Here is an 18334-nt window from a genome sequence, read left to right on the forward strand (position 1 = left end):
AACTATCGAATGCTGATCTAATGCCAATCATCATCGCCTCTCTTACCTCTGCCCAGATTAGTTATTTTGAGAGTATTTCAGCTTCCGCAGACGACATCTTGGTTTATGTAACCATAATGACGGTTTCAGATTTCCTGGCAAAGTTATCTGTCATCATCGTACCACGTGGGACACTAAACGAAGTTAACGCTCTAATCCTCTCCGATGTTGTAGGCGTTTTTATCACACTCCTCTTCGTCCTGTGGCCAGCTAAACCAGTTCTTATAGTCTGTTGTGTCTGTAAGTTGCAAATATCAAGAAGATAAAACCGCTTCTTAAATCTTTTAACTGTTTTCTTTGTGTGTGTGTGTGGGGGGGGGGGGGGGTTGGCTTATACCTAACCTAAATAGATACACTTGTTACGGCATATGTGTTTGGTCTACACCGGTAACTGATGTTTTCCTTGTCTTTTTCTTTCAACATTACAACATTACGCGACTCATATAACACACTCTGACGTCATTAGATACATGTTCAGCAATGTCTTTTAGAAGAGAGGCACCTCATTCACACAATATGCTATCGCCTCTCCTATAGATCTATAAAAATGAATTGAGAACTCAAAATACATTATGTTAGGAGAGGGACACCTCACTCACACCAAGCAGTATCACCTCTCCTAAAGATCTATCAAGTGTATGACGAATTCAAAATACAATGTTTTAAGAGAGAGACACCTCACTTACGCCATGTACCATTGGTAAGCAGGTTAGTTATATTGTTCATAGGATAGTTATATTGTAATGTTTATTGTTTTTTATTCAGATATAGGAATAGGTCGAGCTTTGTACAATATTTTACCATTCAAGGCTACCGTAGACTTGCTAGATGTGGCCAACCCAGAGCAAGGTATCACGCTTGGCATGTTTGCTCTTGGAGTAGGATTTGCTGTCGGAACAGTTCCAGCAGGTAATATAGTTAAAAGGTTAACCCGGAGGAAAATTTGCCTTTCACAGATGATCGAGGAACATATTATAAGCATACTGGTGAAATACAAAAAAAATAAAATCCTACATAGCGTTATCGATATATATATATTGATAAATTTCAGAGAATTCGCAATGTTTTGAAAGGTTTGGATTCATCATATAATCACTGCTATATACAGACTTTCTAGAGGCACTATGAATCTGGGTCCCCTCTTTGAAGTTCCTTAAGCATATTATGATAATGAGCCTAAACATTTCTTTACCACATACATCATTGATCCCCCTTAATGACCCAGGAACTGACCCCTCCCCCACCCCGCCTTATCATGGCTGGGCCAAGTGTCCTAAAAATTGCTTTATACCCAAAATGGCAACAATTGTTTCAAAATATCAATACAATTCTTTGGTACTTATGGGAACATCCAATTTCCATGACATCCGCCGCTTCGAAAGAGTCCCGTATAATAAAATGTTACAATTACTGACAAAAATCGATTAAACCAGTCTTTCAATGAAATTATTTTCCATCAAGTGTGGCTTCTTCTTTTTCACCGTCTTCTAGTTTATTATATCTCAAGTGACTTCCATGATCAAATTACTAGTCCACTGGACCAATTGGCATCATATCCGTATTTAAGAGCGATATGTTTAGATTATATTTAGATAAAAGGGAAAGGGGCCACATAGCTCTGTCTGACTCGTCGAAGATCGATAATTTACGCAATCTATATAGAGCAGGTCATCTTTCCATCTCCGTATTCCAACTTTTCTCCATTTTATGCTGTTCTTTTCTCTTTCCAATTTCCAGGCGCTATATACGATATATCTGGCTCTTATAGTGTGGCGTTTATCATCAACTCTGTCTTCTTCAGCATTGGAGGGGGATTCCTCATGATTTTGAAATCGTGTAAACCAAGATGGAGAAGACGTCGGGAGTCCCGTCACAGTGTCCACAAGAGCCAAACATTGTGTCAGAACATCCATGGAAGACGGACCTCTTCCGATTCCCATGGTGTTGACAATCAGATTGAAATAAAATGCTGACACATATTAACAAAAACCTTAAAAACTTTAAAAATAAAAAACTCGGAAATAAGAAATTCCGAGAAAAAATTATAATTATTAATCTGTGTGGCTGCTGTCATTAATGTAGATGGATTTTTGTACCTATATGCTAGCTAGGTATATTATAAAATGGGCAGTCATGGAGGGCCTCGATTACAGTCGAAAAGTAAGTGTCCCGAGGCTGCCCGAATTTTCAACAGCTTTTCGGGCTAAGAAACGGGAACGATTTGGGGACAATGGGGAATGATTTGGCAAAAAACGGGAACAATTCGTGCAAAAATCGAAGAAAATTCGACCAAGCGACCGTATACTAAATCTTCGCAATATTTATAAATTTTTTCAACAACTTTTGCTCGAATTTTAAACCCCCTGATATATTTGGGGCAGTACCGTATGTTCCTTACCGCCTTCCCCGTGCCCCCCCCCCAGCCCGCCTCGTACGTATATGGTCTTATTGAACCTACTGGAAGTTTAACCTTTTACTTTCTCTCTTTTTGTTTCCTGTAATTGGTTCAAAATGAGTCAAACATTGTTGTTAATAACAACAATGGGAACATAAGATCATATTTTAAGTTTTAAACGGTATTTTAGATCAAGTCCCACATCAAATTGAATCATGAAGTGAATAAAAAACAACAACATTAATAATTCGAGCAAAAGTGCAACATAACTGCCATCTTCTTCATTTTTATATCGTGGAAGAAATTAATTTAAAAAATATTGCATAAATAATTTATACCTTAACTTATGGGGATGTTATAATTTCTTTTGTAACTTATAATGCCACAATTAAATTTCCATGTGTGTTAACCGAGACCTTCTAACTTTGCATAATTCAACCACGTGAGATTAAATTTGGTTTAATGATTAAATTTGAAAGAAAACAGTGGCAATTTATAATTATTTTGCTTTATGTTTTTTCTGATGTACCTCGGTAGTCTGACCGTACATTTTCTTTAAAGTAGTATCAGGAAAATTAATTCCTAGGTCCCAATGCAACCGATTCACACAGAGATTACAGTAACTACTGTAAATATTAAAACGTGGTACCACAGTAAAAATTGGATTGTGCTGACAAATCGGTATAGCATGTGCTTTTAGGTTTACATTAAGAACTGATATGTGTAATCCCAAACAACTGGATGTGTTGGAAGTACACATATCCTCAGTTCTTACTGTAATCCTACATCATGTAATCACACCATCAATCATCAATCCTACATCATGTAATCAACATGCTACCGATTTATTGCACGATCCAGTTTTATTTTGGTACATAACTACAAATGACCGTTGGCCTCCACCAAAAACAATAGGCTTCTTTAGCTTAATATGGTACTTTTGCACTTTAAATTTGAGATCCTCCCAATACTTGTACTCAATGTAGTACTTCGACACACTAAATATGAAATTGGTCTGATATTCCCTTCTCGAGAAATCGTGTTAACAAGCTGGGCGTCACAAACCCACTCACACACACACACACACGCACATAATATTTCATATGAGTACACATTGATTACTATTGCTTGAACTTTAATCAGGTGACGATTCAGAAAAAGTTAGTGTTTGATTGGAATAAGTATACGTTAAGGTCAACATAATATAAATCTTTTTCACATAAATTGGACCAATACACTGATGACCCTTCAGTCGATCCTTCAGTCACGTCATTAGGTGTACTATATATCTTCAGCTCTTGGCAATACCGCGGAGTATCTTTGTCACGGTATACGCAGTTTCCCGTAGGTAGGGCGGATAAACCTATAACGGCTTATCAGTGGCTCCGGTTGCGCCGCTCTTGTCCGAACCCCCGAACGTGCCACCCGGTTGAGATGTGGAAGGCGCCCATATTTCTTCTTGGTCTCGAAATGTGATATACCAATGTGTAAAACGACAGTAGACAATGCATATACATGGTAGATGGCCCTGTTGGTATACCTATATAGATACTCTTCAATCTGTATAAAATTACTGCCCTTTCATATTTATATGTATATATATTTTTTGTTTACAGTTTAAAGCTATATATAACAGTAGAATCGAAAACGACTTGTATTACCTCGAAACCATTCATGACTTCTTATGATTATTATTCCATGATTTGTCTTTTTTAAGAGGCAATGTTTACTTCAGTTACCACGGTTACAGATTCACTTTTGACCAGAAAATTGACATAAGTCGCGTCCCTTGGACCATACTTGTTTGACGTCAGAAGTCACTTTCCTGCTATCGTCCAATCTTATTAAGGTTTGCCAGGGTCTGGTCATGACTATATCCCTTAATGTTAAATCAAACGGCTGATATATATAGTCTACATCAACTTTTTGATTCGATAGGCGTCGAGTGCTCTTGAGGTTAGGTGCTTTTATTTGCACACTCGGCAAGCTTAGCATAAAATCGTCTTTTGTCCGAGCAGCCAGAACGTCCCTCTTTCTCTTTTTAAACTTATGTTTCGCAACATTTGAAATACGACACAATTTTTGCAGATCTGATTTAGTTTCATGATTTTCAGCACAGGTCTGAGATAAGACATCTTGCGCAATTTGATCATGTGAGCAAAGACCTCGCAAGGTTGAAGTTGGATTGGCGAACACGGTCATTGGTGGATAACCCTTTTCTGTAGTTGCCATGGACATATTTTGCAGTCGCACAAACACACGACATGGGTCGTGCGTACACACTCTTGAACTTTGTGATGGTAAATGAGTCTCCAAACAAGAATGTTTCAATTGATTAACATGACCCCCGACTCTACGATCCCTACTTAACTCACTTACAGTGTCTTTCCTATTTCTAAACCACCATCTTGGACGTTTTTGCTTCAGAAAAGGCCAAGTCTTTTTCGAATAATCCCCTTGGTGACATGAATGCGGGGTGAGGCCTTCTTCGTTTCCATAGATACGTGATTCCGGTCGTTCGTCCCATGGAGTCGTGGGTGGATTATCTAATACTGATCTTAATCCTCCTGTTACTGTTTCCGGGGATGGATATGTCCCTTTATCGAAATGATTTTGTAATCGAATGGACATACAAATTGGCGGTAAAAATTGCTTCGGACGAAACGAAGCGTTATAACCCGGTTCCATTTTGGAGTAATATATAGGTACACCTAATGAACTCAAAGAAATTCCAGAATTCAATGTCAAAACTTTCTGAAGTTAACTGACGTTAAATCAATAACAAATCGGCTACAAAAGAACGAAAGCATCTGTACAGTTCAATCCAAATCAATTAGCTTGTATGTTTCAATGATCACAACGTTACTCGAGCCGAGTAGGTGTTTGTAAACATTCCGCACAATATATTTAGTCAAATATGTCAATTGCTGTTCAATTCCAGTTACGAAACAAAACAAGAAAGGTGCATTTAAAGAAACTGTAAAGATGTCTTGAATTCACAAGGTATTCTGTCAATAATTATCTGTGGAACTCCACACGATCCTTTACATTATCCGATTTCCTTCGCAACTGCGTAAGAGCAACACCGTACTATAATATACCACACTGACTGTATGTCAGTGCCATGGTGACGTGTATAGGTTATAAAATACTGTTCTTCTTAATACGAAGGCAAAATAACACGTATTTCCCAGCGGAGGGCTGAGGTGAGTATCAGGGTCATCAATAAATAAATTTTCACCGAAGGAACTCCTCAGATCTCGCGAGCAACTATACACAAATCACATTCTTTTTGTGTCAAAGGTGACAAGTCGGATAAATGGTAAAATTAATGGTAAATACAATTTCCGGGAATATTTCTTCCGATATGGGTTCGGGTAGCCTATATATAGTTTATTATTTTATTGAACTGCTGGTCCATCTGAGTTAGTCTAGTTCTCTTAAGTTCTGCTATATTGGGTAGGCTTTAGTAAATGTTTTGTTCGTTCCAACTTTAACCTTATATTTCATTGCTTATTCAAGTACAAGCAGTGCCATGATATTCTTATTGTGTATATGTTTACTAACGCTACTATTTATGTCGCCCGATGTGAAAGGCACGTTACTAATAAAAGTACTTATATAGAGTTTAGGATAGGGTAACGTCTGTCATACCAACGACGGACAACTGCACATGTATAGGGTTGAACCTAGGAAATAGATAAAGGGAGACCCAGACACAGGTTTGCGATGAGGGGCAGGGGGGTTGGAGATGCCATAGCAATTGCCGTCTGTGGTGGCACCACACCTGAGCTTAAATCATTACTGTAGAAATCATCGGATCATCCGTCTCACTCCCCACTTCCATTCCCGCCCAAACCCTCCCCAACCCCCACCCCCACCCTCCGAAACCCCACCCAAACCTTCCTCAATGCCTCCTCTCGTCGGGATTTTGCTCAAGCTAAGCTGAAATAGGCAACACGTGGCTTCAATCAGTCTAATGTTCATGTATTCATAAGATTACATATGAAAGAAAAAACATCAATAAATGAAAGTCACATGGCAACATATATCTCGTGTGTCATGATAAATGTATTGTGCAATCATTTGCTTGAAATGAAACAAATGACGTCAGACCATGTAGATGGCGCAAAATTAATCTGTTTGATCAGATTGTTTAAAGAAATTATATTCTGAACCACTTGTAAAAATAAATCTATGTCTATAGCATGTGCGTCTTCTATGAAAATACATTTGGAAGCATTGACAAAGACATTACATTTACATGAATTATCATACAAAGTAACAATATACAATTGCCAGACCAGTGGCGGAGCGTCCATACAGTCAGGGGCGGATGTCCCCCCCCCCCCCCTCACCCCCTGACGGACTCAAATGGACTGCTGGCGCCCTTTTCAGCTTTTTACCACTTTTTACTTATTCGCGATTATTGACTTTTTTGTATTGCGCTCTCATCTACCTATTGACATTTTTCACATTATCTGCAAATTAGCAAGGCCCGGAAAGGGTCATTTCCGGCGATTTAGGAGGTATCTTTTCTGGAAATGTCTGTACGCTCCGCGCCATCCTGTGGTGGTGCTCCGCTTAGATAGTGTCGAAAGCTCCCCTACAGACCATTCTCGCCCCCTGACCAATACCCCTAGCTCCGCCACTGTGCCAGACAACCTAATTATAACCAAAAACTGAGAGACACATGATAACTCCCTCATAACGTTTCTAATATCAGCAACGATAAACAGATCGCACATTCTACTCAACTGCGTATTGCCATTCAGAACGTTTACGCATTTCCTTTCTCAGAGCCATTGTTTTTGCTTCGCCGTGGCGGATTTTCAAAGGAACGGTACTATACTCTGCAATTAGGGTGGGTTTAGGAGAGGGTTAAAAAGGTTTCACCCAGAACAAAAGACCTCTTTTGAGGCCTCTTAATGGTAAGATATGCACCAAAAGAGCAATGTTATAAGATACAAAAAAAGCAAGAGAAAGTATAGTTGCAGAAAAAAGTTGTCTGACATTTTTCTCTCTGTTTCGTTATTTCCAGAGGCGTAGCAATAGGCGATTCGGGCGGTTCGTCGAACCGGGCCGTAAATGACCCCAGGGTACGTTTCGACAACGGATCATAACGGTTTTTACATTCATAGCTTTGTGCCTAGTGTAGTTTGGAACTTTGCAATGATGAAGTAAGGATAAAGGGACCCAACTCTCACTATCGAACCGGGTCCCCTGAAACCCAAGCTACGCCACAGGCTATATCAATCAAGTTGGGTGTATCTGTACCAATAGGCTCCCTATCCATAAACTTGAACCGCTACAGACTTGGTTTTGCTTGTGTTAACTTTGATTGCTGCATTGGTCCAGGGAGCCACAACAACTCGTAATTGACTGGTGAACCTATGAATTCGTTTGTGATATTCCCGCCATTTGCTTTCTAGCATATCGTCTGCTCGCGTCTTCATCTAGTCCTCTGAGCCAGTGTATTACTTTTCTCCCAACTTCCTCCGGAACCGTATCTTCCAGGTTTGACATAGTTGCCTGTGAGATGCGAGAGGCAGGTCTGAGAGCTTCATCTTCAACAGAAGACGCATTTTCGAAGGATCTAAGAGATTTCTCTGTCACTGGAGGACTTATCACAGAATCTATGTTATTGCTGTTTAAATCTTTGACTGTCTTAAGAGGACGATCTTCCTTCTTTAAAGTTTTCCTGTGTTGCTGAACATTCTGTGACCGTGCAGCTGTTGAATAAACAAACAAATACAATATAGCTGATTTTAAAACACGCGTTAGCTGTTTCTTTCGTTATTTGCAGTTGATGAACGGAGGAGTGGGTGTGTGTGTGGGGGGCGTGGGGCGGGGTGGGGGGGGGGGCTACACATCGAGAGCCTATTTGGATCATGCCATTATTGATTTATAAAACCCTTAATTATTGCGATAAATCAAGATGTCCGCGATATCCAAAGAACCAACTTTGTTTTGAGAGGGATTAAAGATTAAGAATTGTTGTCTTTTAAATTTTTTATCAAAAGTTACAATGATTATATATTTTTGTTTTATACTGATTCGTAACGGAGGCACAAAACCACTAATTTGCCTATAACTCATACGCCTTATTTACGTGATGGTGATATCGATGAATAGCCATGAACTATCAATCGATCAACAGCCATGATCGAGAAATCGTTAATTTGTATACCATTAACAATTAAGATTTTGCAGTTTAGAGTCGTATTGCAAGCTTCAGGTTAACTTGAGCTACAAGTTAACATCGAGTCGGAATAGATGCGATAAAGAGTGATTTTGTTGTATAGAGAACTGGTGAATTGCTTTTAGACAGAAAATTGTTTCAATGTTCCTCGTCCGTTGTATCCTAATGTCAATCCCGCCCTCACCTGTCTCGTCCAATGTTATATCAACTGAATAGCCTTATATACCACAAGTTGAGAATTCATGCAGCTTTTCATGCAAGATAAGAAGATGCTCGAGCAACCTAGGAAAGTTGCTCAGCGTGTAATCGGTGCTCAATTACCATCGTCGGAGTACTTGTACCATGAGAGGGTCTGCAATAAATTGAAACATATCATGCAAGACCCAACACACCCTTTGTTTCAGCACTATAATCACAACCGCTCTGGACTGCGTTTATGCCCACCACGTACACTTAGGGGTCGCTTCAGATACTCATTTGTGCCTAACTATATTCATATATTTCATTCACAAGTGAGAAGATAAGTTTCTTATTTGTAGGACTTGCTGTATATTTGTTGTATTATTGCATGGGTATCGCAGTGTATTGACTTAAACTATTACTATTTTTTTCTTTCGTTTACCACCTGTGAAAGCCGAATTTCCGATTGTGGACAATAAATTCAAATTCAATTCAAATTCAATTCAAATCAAGATAGGCCCTATATAAATGCGGTCCATATTCGGGATGTTGATGGTGGGACGCTTGGGTTTATATTACGTGTGTTTATGTGTGTTAGTAATAATAGTGTCTGTATGTATATATGAGATGGTGTACTTATAGTACAGGACTACAAACTTAACAAGATTCATTAATGTATAAAACAGGCGGTGATGGCGTAACGTATTATTATATATCGTACCTTCATATTGTATATGTTTAGAGCCATGTGAAGCCTGCTGTCTTCGATGGGTTTCCACTGGCCTTGCTGCTGGTACTTCCGAGATGATGATGTCTTTTCGAGCTGATGGAACCGGGAAGAAAAGGAAATCCCCGGAGTTGCGCTTTACTGGTGCAGATTTTGGAGATGTTGGACTGTTGGAGGAGGCTGACGTCACGGAATTTCGACTTCTGGGGGATAGAGCTCCCTTAGGAGAAGACGTTTCGTTCTCATAATAGGTAGATCGTATCGACTGTCTGCCGTTATAAGTTGGTTCTGTCCTCACATTGCTGAATTGTAGATAAGAGCTCTGACGACGGGTTTGAAGCGATCGATGAAAATGTAATCTAGCTTCAGCTCGGAGTTCTGTCTCAGACTTGACACGACGCAACATGAAGAGGAATAAAGTTGAGTCGACCGTAAGGGGAGAACTCTAAACGGTCGCATACTTCTGTAAAAGAGGGGAAGACACTAATCGGCTATAAATAAAGTAGACCAACGGAAACAATGCCTTATCACGTACTTCTATAGTTGTTATGGCTTAAAGGAAAACATATTAAATGTAGGTTTCAAACTACTACTATCTGCAAGAAATATTTTCAGAAGCTCCCAAGCAAGCATATTCTGAGAAACACAAGGCTAAGTAAAATATGACCGTGTACTGTTACGTGACTTCTGACCAGGGACCTTCGAGAGCCAGACCGGGTCCATGGACGGGTATGTCACCGGATCTCCTTTTAAAGTCTTTGTTTTTGCATAAGTATATTATCAAAATGTGAATACATTATTCTAGCTTCGCCGAAAATTACCCCAGGCTCCTATTATATGAACAGGGCACCTGTGGACACACAGGCCCCCCCCCCTACCTCCACGCTTACGCTCCCTTCTCGTGAAGGATACTACTAACAGTCTGAATGCCTAAATATAACAGTAAATATTTCGCTTCAAAATATGTTGTACGGTCCAAGAAATGCCTATTTCAGTTGCAGGAAACTGAATGGGACACCGACACTACTGTTAAACAAAAACATGAATTTATTGCACATTAATCAAAGAAACATTTAAAGCGTCATTAAATAAAAGTTTATCATTTGTAAGTAATGCCTATCTTCAGCACTCTTTGGTTCAATTACATCAACGTAATTATTGCCGTATTTAATCAACTAAAAAATGCGTCAAATTCCCAAAGACACTTATCCATGAAAGACAAAGTTGAAAGGTACGGTGTGTGTAGTTCTTTAGTTAGCTGTAAAACAAAACGACTGATGCTTATTCCTCCCATAAGGTACATCCTGTACATATCATGTCTTCACTTCATCCTCAAATGCACTCCACCCTCCTCCCCCCCCCCCCCCTGCAAGTTTTCAAACTTAGTAACTATTTCAGCATTGCTATAGTAATTATTGTGTCACGAAATGCGGTAACGTTTTCATTTGATAAGTGACAGATCGAAGCTCCAAGCAGAGTAGCCTATATACTATGACTCATACACAAAAGAATGATAGTAATACTAACGTTTAGCTGGTTAGTGTATAGCTCTACGCAGTGTATAGCCTACATACTTCTGACTCATAGTCATACACAGAAAAATGCTAGGAATACTAACGTTTAGCTGGTTATTATAACTCCAAGCAGAGAAGCCTTCATTCTTATGACTCATACGCATCAGAATGGCAGTAATACTAACGTTTAGCTGGTTAGTATAGCTCCAAGCAGAGTAGCCTACATATTAATGACTCATACACAGATGAATGTTAGTAATTCTTACCTTTGGCTAGTTAGTGTAGAATGATTTTGATAAATTATTAGTTCACTACCGATAATTCCATGACGTCATCAAATATTGCACATACTCACCATTCTGGATGGTTCAGTTGCATCCTTCATTCACAAGAACAAAACTGAATTAATTTCTCAACAAAACGATAACTTACCTCCAAGATAGGAAATCCGTTGGTCTCTTCTTTAGATAATGTTACAAAAGTTTCCTATCATTTCTATTTTAATACACATTTTGCTTTCTTTGTGTTCTTGTAGAGATGTACGCACTTTGAATCCAAGAATTAGAACGTTGTCATGAAACTAAACGAGTCCTCGAGACACAATTGAGCTCCGTCTGCTTGAAGACCTCGAAAAAAAATCAATAAGTAATCGAAATTGTCATGGCTGAATAAATTGCTGTCTTTATTTAACAAACCCTCTTCTTTCTCGCTTTTGTAGTTTCTGAAGGGGGATCCTCGAGGTCCTAAATTGTGTTTGCTAATCATTGTTTTGGCATGACACCAGTCAATGCATTTAACGGACGTTCAATTGTCCAAGAATGTGCAGTACATTAAAACTATCTCTCTCAAGTTAGTTGATAAGCTTTAATTTACATAGAATGGTCCAGTCACAGTTAAATGGTATGTATGATGAGTATTAAAGTAATATATTTGATTTAAATAGACAAAAAATAACTGCAAGAAGGACATTTATATGCAACATTTTAGCTGAAACAAACCTGAATACAGATTCCATTTATAGGTCCCTTCGAACAATCCAATCCGGTCGGATGATAATCGGCGGTGTAGCCATGGTGGTTGTATATAGGGCCTGGGCCCGACGCTCCAGATTCTGGCAAGATCGATGCATTGTTGGCTCATGTGTATCAACACGACCACTCTATATAAACCCCCTTTCAGTCACCGCAATGAAACATACACAATTCCAGATGAATTGTTAAAATATCCTTGATGTTAAAAATTGATATCTGGCTTTACGTCCCTGAGAGATAACATAGAACATTTTGTGTGTGGAATAAGTTGTTAATTTTGTTCTGTTTTATTGTCTAAATATGCAACAATTCCATCAAGAGATGAAGATAATTTCACTGGTTAGTTATTACTGACTAAATTTTGAAGTGAATGTCACGACAAATAAACAGAGTTCTCATAAAATTAGATAACTGTAACGGTTCAACGGTGTAAAGGGGTAACGGTGCAACATACCGCTTGAAGGCATATCAACTTGATTAACATATTGTCATAGGTTTGTTTTCAATTCAGATTGGCATTTGATGACATTGCAATTGTTTATCAAATTTCACGAATCTCGAATGATTTAAATAGCGAATTAAACACCTGCGTTTTAATTAAATCGGTGTGAAAACACCAGCAAAGCTGTTGACAAAAGTTGTTTAAGTCTCGATAAATAGCTAGCAGATTATCGCTGAGTTCAAAGGTTGACAATCAATAAATTCTGACCGAGTCGTTTGATATCACCAATTCGTCACCAAGTTTTGCAGTTTTGGATTCGAGCTCATAATATGAGCTGAACATGGCAGTAACATACTGAGAATAATGAGTTAGGGCACAACATTAGTTTTGATATGTTTCATATCGTAGATAAATACAGTTATCAATCCTGATTGTGTTTCTATATTACTGTGAAATTTTTAGAAATGACCCTTCAAACAGCTTAGGTTCATCAAATAGACTGGACTATGTAGTCTAACGCAAAGACAATTAGATCAGTTACGCAGATGTAACACAAAACTCAGAAAGAAAATATAAGTCTACTTTTATGGCCACAAATGACATGTTTGACGAGTAAAAATAGTTATGAATTTCATTCAGTTCTTGTTCATTTATTAAAATTTATAAAACAATGTGTTAACATTTAGGCCTGCACTGTGGAGCCGACATCATCACTTGTTTTAGCCTGAAAAGGAGTATTTAAGAGTTTTATCATACTTTAAAGGTGGATATCTTAAATGAAAATCAGAATAGCTGTAGAAACATTAGTGTTACTTAAAAACTCAAAAGTTTCTTTTAAAAAATGAGATAAATGACTGAACATGCGATGGGGAGGAGTGTAGAGGGGTGGCGGTGGGGGGGGGGGGGGTTGGGAGGCTTGTCCCTCAGATCAAGAAAGGGTATCGTTCCCCTAAATTGTGTATTACCCTGTACATGTTTCCCTGAGACCACTGCAGGAATACTACGAGAAGTACAACCCCATATTTTTGCAATACCGCCATCATTTTGAAGCAAGCCTGAGCGTTAGCAGTATGATGTTATTATCTCTTATTCATATAGTAGAAAAATATATATGACGATCCGACATGTTGTGATCATTTGTTTATGACAAAGTAGGATAGTAAATCCAGGAGACAACCACCAAAACGTGTTGTCTATGAAAGGGGTCAGTCAAGTTGGTCATGTGCCGGGGGGGGGGGGTAAGCTTTGTCATGTGAGGGTGGGCAAGTGTTTTCCTCCAAGATGACACAACAAATACTTTGAACACAGATTATGTATAAGGTATAGAAATACCTATAGTGCCCATGGGAGAAGTTCCTCTCCTCGTCCTTCAAATGATACAAAATTCACGAGACTGTTTGAACATACATGTTATTTATCTTTCGAAATTTCAAATTACAAGTTTGGATTATTTCTACTGAGCTCGATCTGTACAAAAACGAATAACCCTCCTGCACTTCCCCTTCCCCCACCCCTATCCCACTCCAAGTTGACGGAAATAACATCTTCAGCAGAACTTTTTACCTGAGTAAATTTATAGCAAACTATAATAAACGGCATCATTTAGGTGAATCGGTCAAGTGAGCTAACTATTATTTGACATTGTGGTATTTCTGTTTACGTTTCATACATATTTACGTTATTACCTTCCCACCGTAAACACAGATAACGCATTGTTTATGGCATTTGCAGGTTTTCTTAATACAAAATTTGCTTTTCTTTCTTGTTGGAGGGTGGTGAGATGTCGCCCGTTCGTTGGTAAACGGGAACGGATAGTATATGTTACACACATTCGCGACCTCTTCGCGGTATCAACGGCGAATAGCGGTATCTTGAACAACCACAACAATCATACGAGAATAAACAGCTTGACAATTTAAACCGTATGAAGCGATATAACCAAACGTAACCCAATCACCATGACTGCTGAACTTACATTAGAACACAACTTTAGGGAAAATAAACAAACTTACAGTGGTTCGAAAGTAAAGTCACTTAGGACAAAGGGGTATATTTAGCAGTGATCGCAAAACCAATATTTGGCCGTCCATTAACACCAGCGAGGTGTCAAGAACTGAACAATTCTTACATCTATTCGATGTAACTTTAAGTCAAGGTGTAATTTACTTGTTACATTTACAATAGGATGAACTAAATTTCAGATCACTTTAAAGGAGGTCTCTGTCGCAGCGAACACTTCAACAAAAACGTCTGCAGGTTTGCTTCAAGAGTCTCTGACTTCAGCTTTGAAAGGATTTAAAAATAATTATTCCCATTTAATCTGAAAGAAATGAAGAGAACAACTAATAAAACGACTAAATATAAACGAAAGATAAATAAATCCTCGCATTGTGTATATATGTGTGGGGTAACCTAGGGGGGGGGGGAGGGATAACCTCGCTGGGGCAAACCAAATGCATTTATCTCTAATGGAAACGTTTGCTACATCACTGTATATGTGAGGTCTCCAAAGTATGACGCCACTTTTTTGGGCATTAATCCTACATATGTAACAAAGGGCACAGGTCACGTGTGTGTGTGGGGGGGGGGGGGGAGGACTGGGTATGAATTACTACCAGCTGAGTGTTCCAACTGGCAACTTGATGGAGAATTGAAACAAGACTTCATATAGATTTGTTGTTTCGCGACGAAGAGGTAATCATCATTCCTGCCTGGTTGCATGCAGTGGTAATACATGGAAAGTATATCATATCTCGTTTAGAGTTATTAAGTGAACTTCTTTGCAGTCGGTGTGTTTGACTATCCGTAACTTTTCTAAGCATCTACACTTCAACAGTTATATTTTCTGCGAGGGCGAGAGAAAGACATTGGTTGAAGTTGAAAGGGCCACTGACTACATGGATTGAGCAATGTGCAGGGTATGTCGGAACTCGTACTCAATTAGCCTATAGGGCCTTAAAGGTCTGCATATACCCTATAAGTGCATGATTAAGTTAGCTGGGTTTTTTTTAATTGGTTTTTTACTCAGGGTGGACTAAATTCTTTCCCGGGCCTATTTTTGCCCGCCCCGCCGCATATTGACTAACCCTTGCCGTATACCCCCAAACCTCTCTCTATAATGAGATGACTCTTATACAAGTGGCTATATGAAGCACAAGTAGGCAATATCCGGCTACGTAGCATACCATTGAAGCAAACAGTAGCGGAATGGGAACGGTGATGCCCTGTGAATAGTGATTGGAATGAATGTGCCTTTTGTCGGTACTGAATTACGGATCCATTCGGTCAGTTTAAACAATGATTAAACTTTTGTTTCTTTGGGATATTGCTTTGCTTGACCAACCCTTTGGTTAGGTCACAGTCCTTGTCAAATTTCTGGTTTGTTTGTAACATTTTGTGTGTGTTAAAGTTCGGTTTTATTTATTTTGTTAAGTCCACAGGAACAATCATTGTTATCAATTGCAGTCAAATCACACTCGCTGATCATACGCATATATGAATACATAATATCAACACAGCCTATATGCTTAGGCATGGAATCTAGCTAACAGATCATCCACATTTTTGAACACATAAAAAGCGAAGACTGTTTATCATATTGACTATGCATGGAAAGCAATTAATTAAAAGAAAACAGAAAACAAAACAGAAAGAAAAACATTAAAATGTTACCAAGTAACTACACCAACATTTACATGCCACCCGGTGGGAACTCTATAAAGCAGAAATAAAGTATGTGTACAAATCACACAGTACACTTCCCCTGTAAATATATCATTTTAACAATTGAGTTGAAAGAAGTATTTTTAACAATAGAGGTTGAGAGGTCATGTTGCCTCCAACCTTCAATCCACACATCACCAAAACAAAGAAACTATCAACTCTTCTAACCACACTCCCTTATACAATTCGTTGTGTCGAAAATTTAACGGGGGGTTCACATCGCAAAAATCTATTTTGGGACTTAACCTTTCTACATGTGGAACATGAAGAAGAATTTTAATTTGAAGTGACCATCTCTTCGGTTTTCAATAAGAAAATTCTTTTATTTTTAACAATGAGAAATCGTATATTACACCCCGCAGAAAGAAAATTAAAGCAATGATGATATAATGCTCTCACATACTATAATATATACCATTGATTTAAGACAGTCGGTGTTATTGAGAGGGCACACCATCTCTTTAAGTTCGTTGCACATAGTCAAGACGATAGCGGGCGGGCTCGACTTGTCACAGCTGGATGTCATAAATTGAAGACCAAGGCATCCGAGGAGTAATTTTTATACTTCATAGAAGTTTTTTCAACAGCAGACGATACCCTTTTATTTCACGTGGCTTGAAAGTGACTTTCATCATTGAGTACGTTTAAGTGCACTTTAAGGAACCCTGAGGATGTTGGGGATTTCAACAATCAATTCGAAGCTATTACCTGTTAAGTTCTTTCCGTGATACGTTACTAAACCTTAGGATACATAGGTTTGTGCATCAATTTATGTGCTCTGTCCGGATATACCGTTTATGAATTCTTCTTGCATATATATAGTCACGTTAATAACATTTTATGGAGCGCGGATTGTAAGAGATATAATAAAATTTGGATGTCATCAACCGAAAAGAAGTGGATAAAGTTGATAAGAATAAATTTGTTCATGATCCAATTCGCGTATCGCATCCTAAACAGCTGAATGGAAAAAGTACCGGTATCAAATTTAGCCATTTATCAAGATACATTTCCCCGCAATTTCTTTTGTTTGTTTTGGCCAACAGAGAGTTTATTCTTCTCGTCTTGAAGAAATACATTTTTTGGAATTTCATGATTGCTTTTCTCGGATTGAAGGGAGATTATGCAAAATATTATACTTATGCAAGCAGGAGTCGTCACATCCTTAATATACATTCTTGTTGGTAACTCTGAAGGCTCAAAGTTACAAATTTTTAGCTGTCAATGGATCAATGGCTAACGGATCATCATATATAACGTTACGTCATTGAAGTAATGCAACAATTGCACATTCTTCGTTCTTTTGATGTATTTGCATGGGCTCCATTTTGTTGAAAGAGTTTATTAATATGAGTTCAAATGACATCGTGTACTTGCTGCAGCATGTGCCCATGTTATAAAAGCGGGAAATATAATAACTTTGATGGGTAGATTACGATAAGTTTTGTGTTATAGATATGGTTGTCTTTTGGTCAGAAATATCTGGATATATCTAATTTCATAACCGACGTGACGAACCATCTTTATATGTTCAGAAATAACCTTGAAATTTTACGCAAACGCCTTTAAAAATATTATTAACACTAAACCGTATTGCTTAAATTAATGGGATTTCAATTTTAATGAAAATTTTACAGACATGTGGGAGAATCGATATTTCGCATAATCGATAGAAACCTACTTTAATTATGTATGCAAGTTTATTTCTGGTGGTATTAACATGCATTGTACGTAATATATCAATGTTAAAGTTTTATCGATTTGATGACGCCATAATATAAACTCTTACTAGGATAATGTATGCTTATTTCAACCATCATAATTTACTCAATGTGAAGTCTGGGAAACGACTTAGATCGATCCAGGAATTATCGCAGAGTTGCTCTTTACCGGCGATCGCATATCTGAATAACAGACTATTGAATGTAGAATTGGGTCATTTAAACACATTCACTATGGAGAATATTGATTCTACCGCTAACCAGAAGAGTCATCGCCGCGTTAGAAAACAACCAGGACAGAAACTCTTACCAAAAAGACAGCACGTTAATTCTAGAGATAGCCTGGGCCTACATAATCCA

The 18334-nt window shown here is 38.3% G+C and overlaps 3 protein-coding genes across 4 annotated transcripts in view; 1 reads left to right on the forward strand and 2 right to left on the reverse strand.

Annotated features, from left to right (window-relative positions):
• Nucleotides 1-2847, forward strand: part of LOC139967929 (monocarboxylate transporter 13-like) — a 29829-nt gene extending 26982 nt beyond the window's left edge. For both annotated transcript variants that reach the window (XM_071972154.1, XM_071972153.1), the window contains exons 6-8: nucleotides 57-279; nucleotides 805-948; nucleotides 1777-2847. In XM_071972154.1, the coding sequence (XP_071828255.1) occupies nucleotides 57-279; nucleotides 805-948; nucleotides 1777-2012 (603 nt within the window). In that variant the 3' untranslated portion in view covers nucleotides 2013-2847. The remainder of the gene's footprint in view (nucleotides 1-56; nucleotides 280-804; nucleotides 949-1776) is intronic.
• LOC139967930 (uncharacterized) lies at nucleotides 155-6244 on the reverse strand. The gene is made up of 2 exons (XM_071972155.1): nucleotides 4096-6244; nucleotides 155-277 (listed from the first exon to the last, which is right to left on the reverse strand). Exon 1 carries the CDS (start codon nucleotides 5120-5122, stop codon nucleotides 4187-4189), a length of 936 nt encoding a protein of 311 aa, XP_071828256.1. The 5' UTR covers nucleotides 5123-6244; the 3' UTR covers nucleotides 155-277; nucleotides 4096-4186.
• Nucleotides 6245-6487: 243 nt separating this feature from the next.
• LOC139968200 (uncharacterized) lies at nucleotides 6488-11869 on the reverse strand. The gene is made up of 3 exons (XM_071972592.1): nucleotides 11490-11869; nucleotides 9538-10006; nucleotides 6488-8166 (listed from the first exon to the last, which is right to left on the reverse strand). Exons 2-3 carry the CDS (start codon nucleotides 9947-9949, stop codon nucleotides 7826-7828), a joined length of 753 nt encoding a protein of 250 aa, XP_071828693.1. The 5' UTR covers nucleotides 9950-10006; nucleotides 11490-11869; the 3' UTR covers nucleotides 6488-7825.
• Between the last annotated feature and the right edge of the window lie 6465 nt (nucleotides 11870-18334).

This window comes from Apostichopus japonicus, chromosome 5 (genome assembly GCF_037975245.1).
Source record: "Apostichopus japonicus isolate 1M-3 chromosome 5, ASM3797524v1, whole genome shotgun sequence".
Classification (NCBI taxonomy): Eukaryota; Metazoa; Echinodermata; class Holothuroidea; order Aspidochirotida; family Stichopodidae; genus Apostichopus; species Apostichopus japonicus.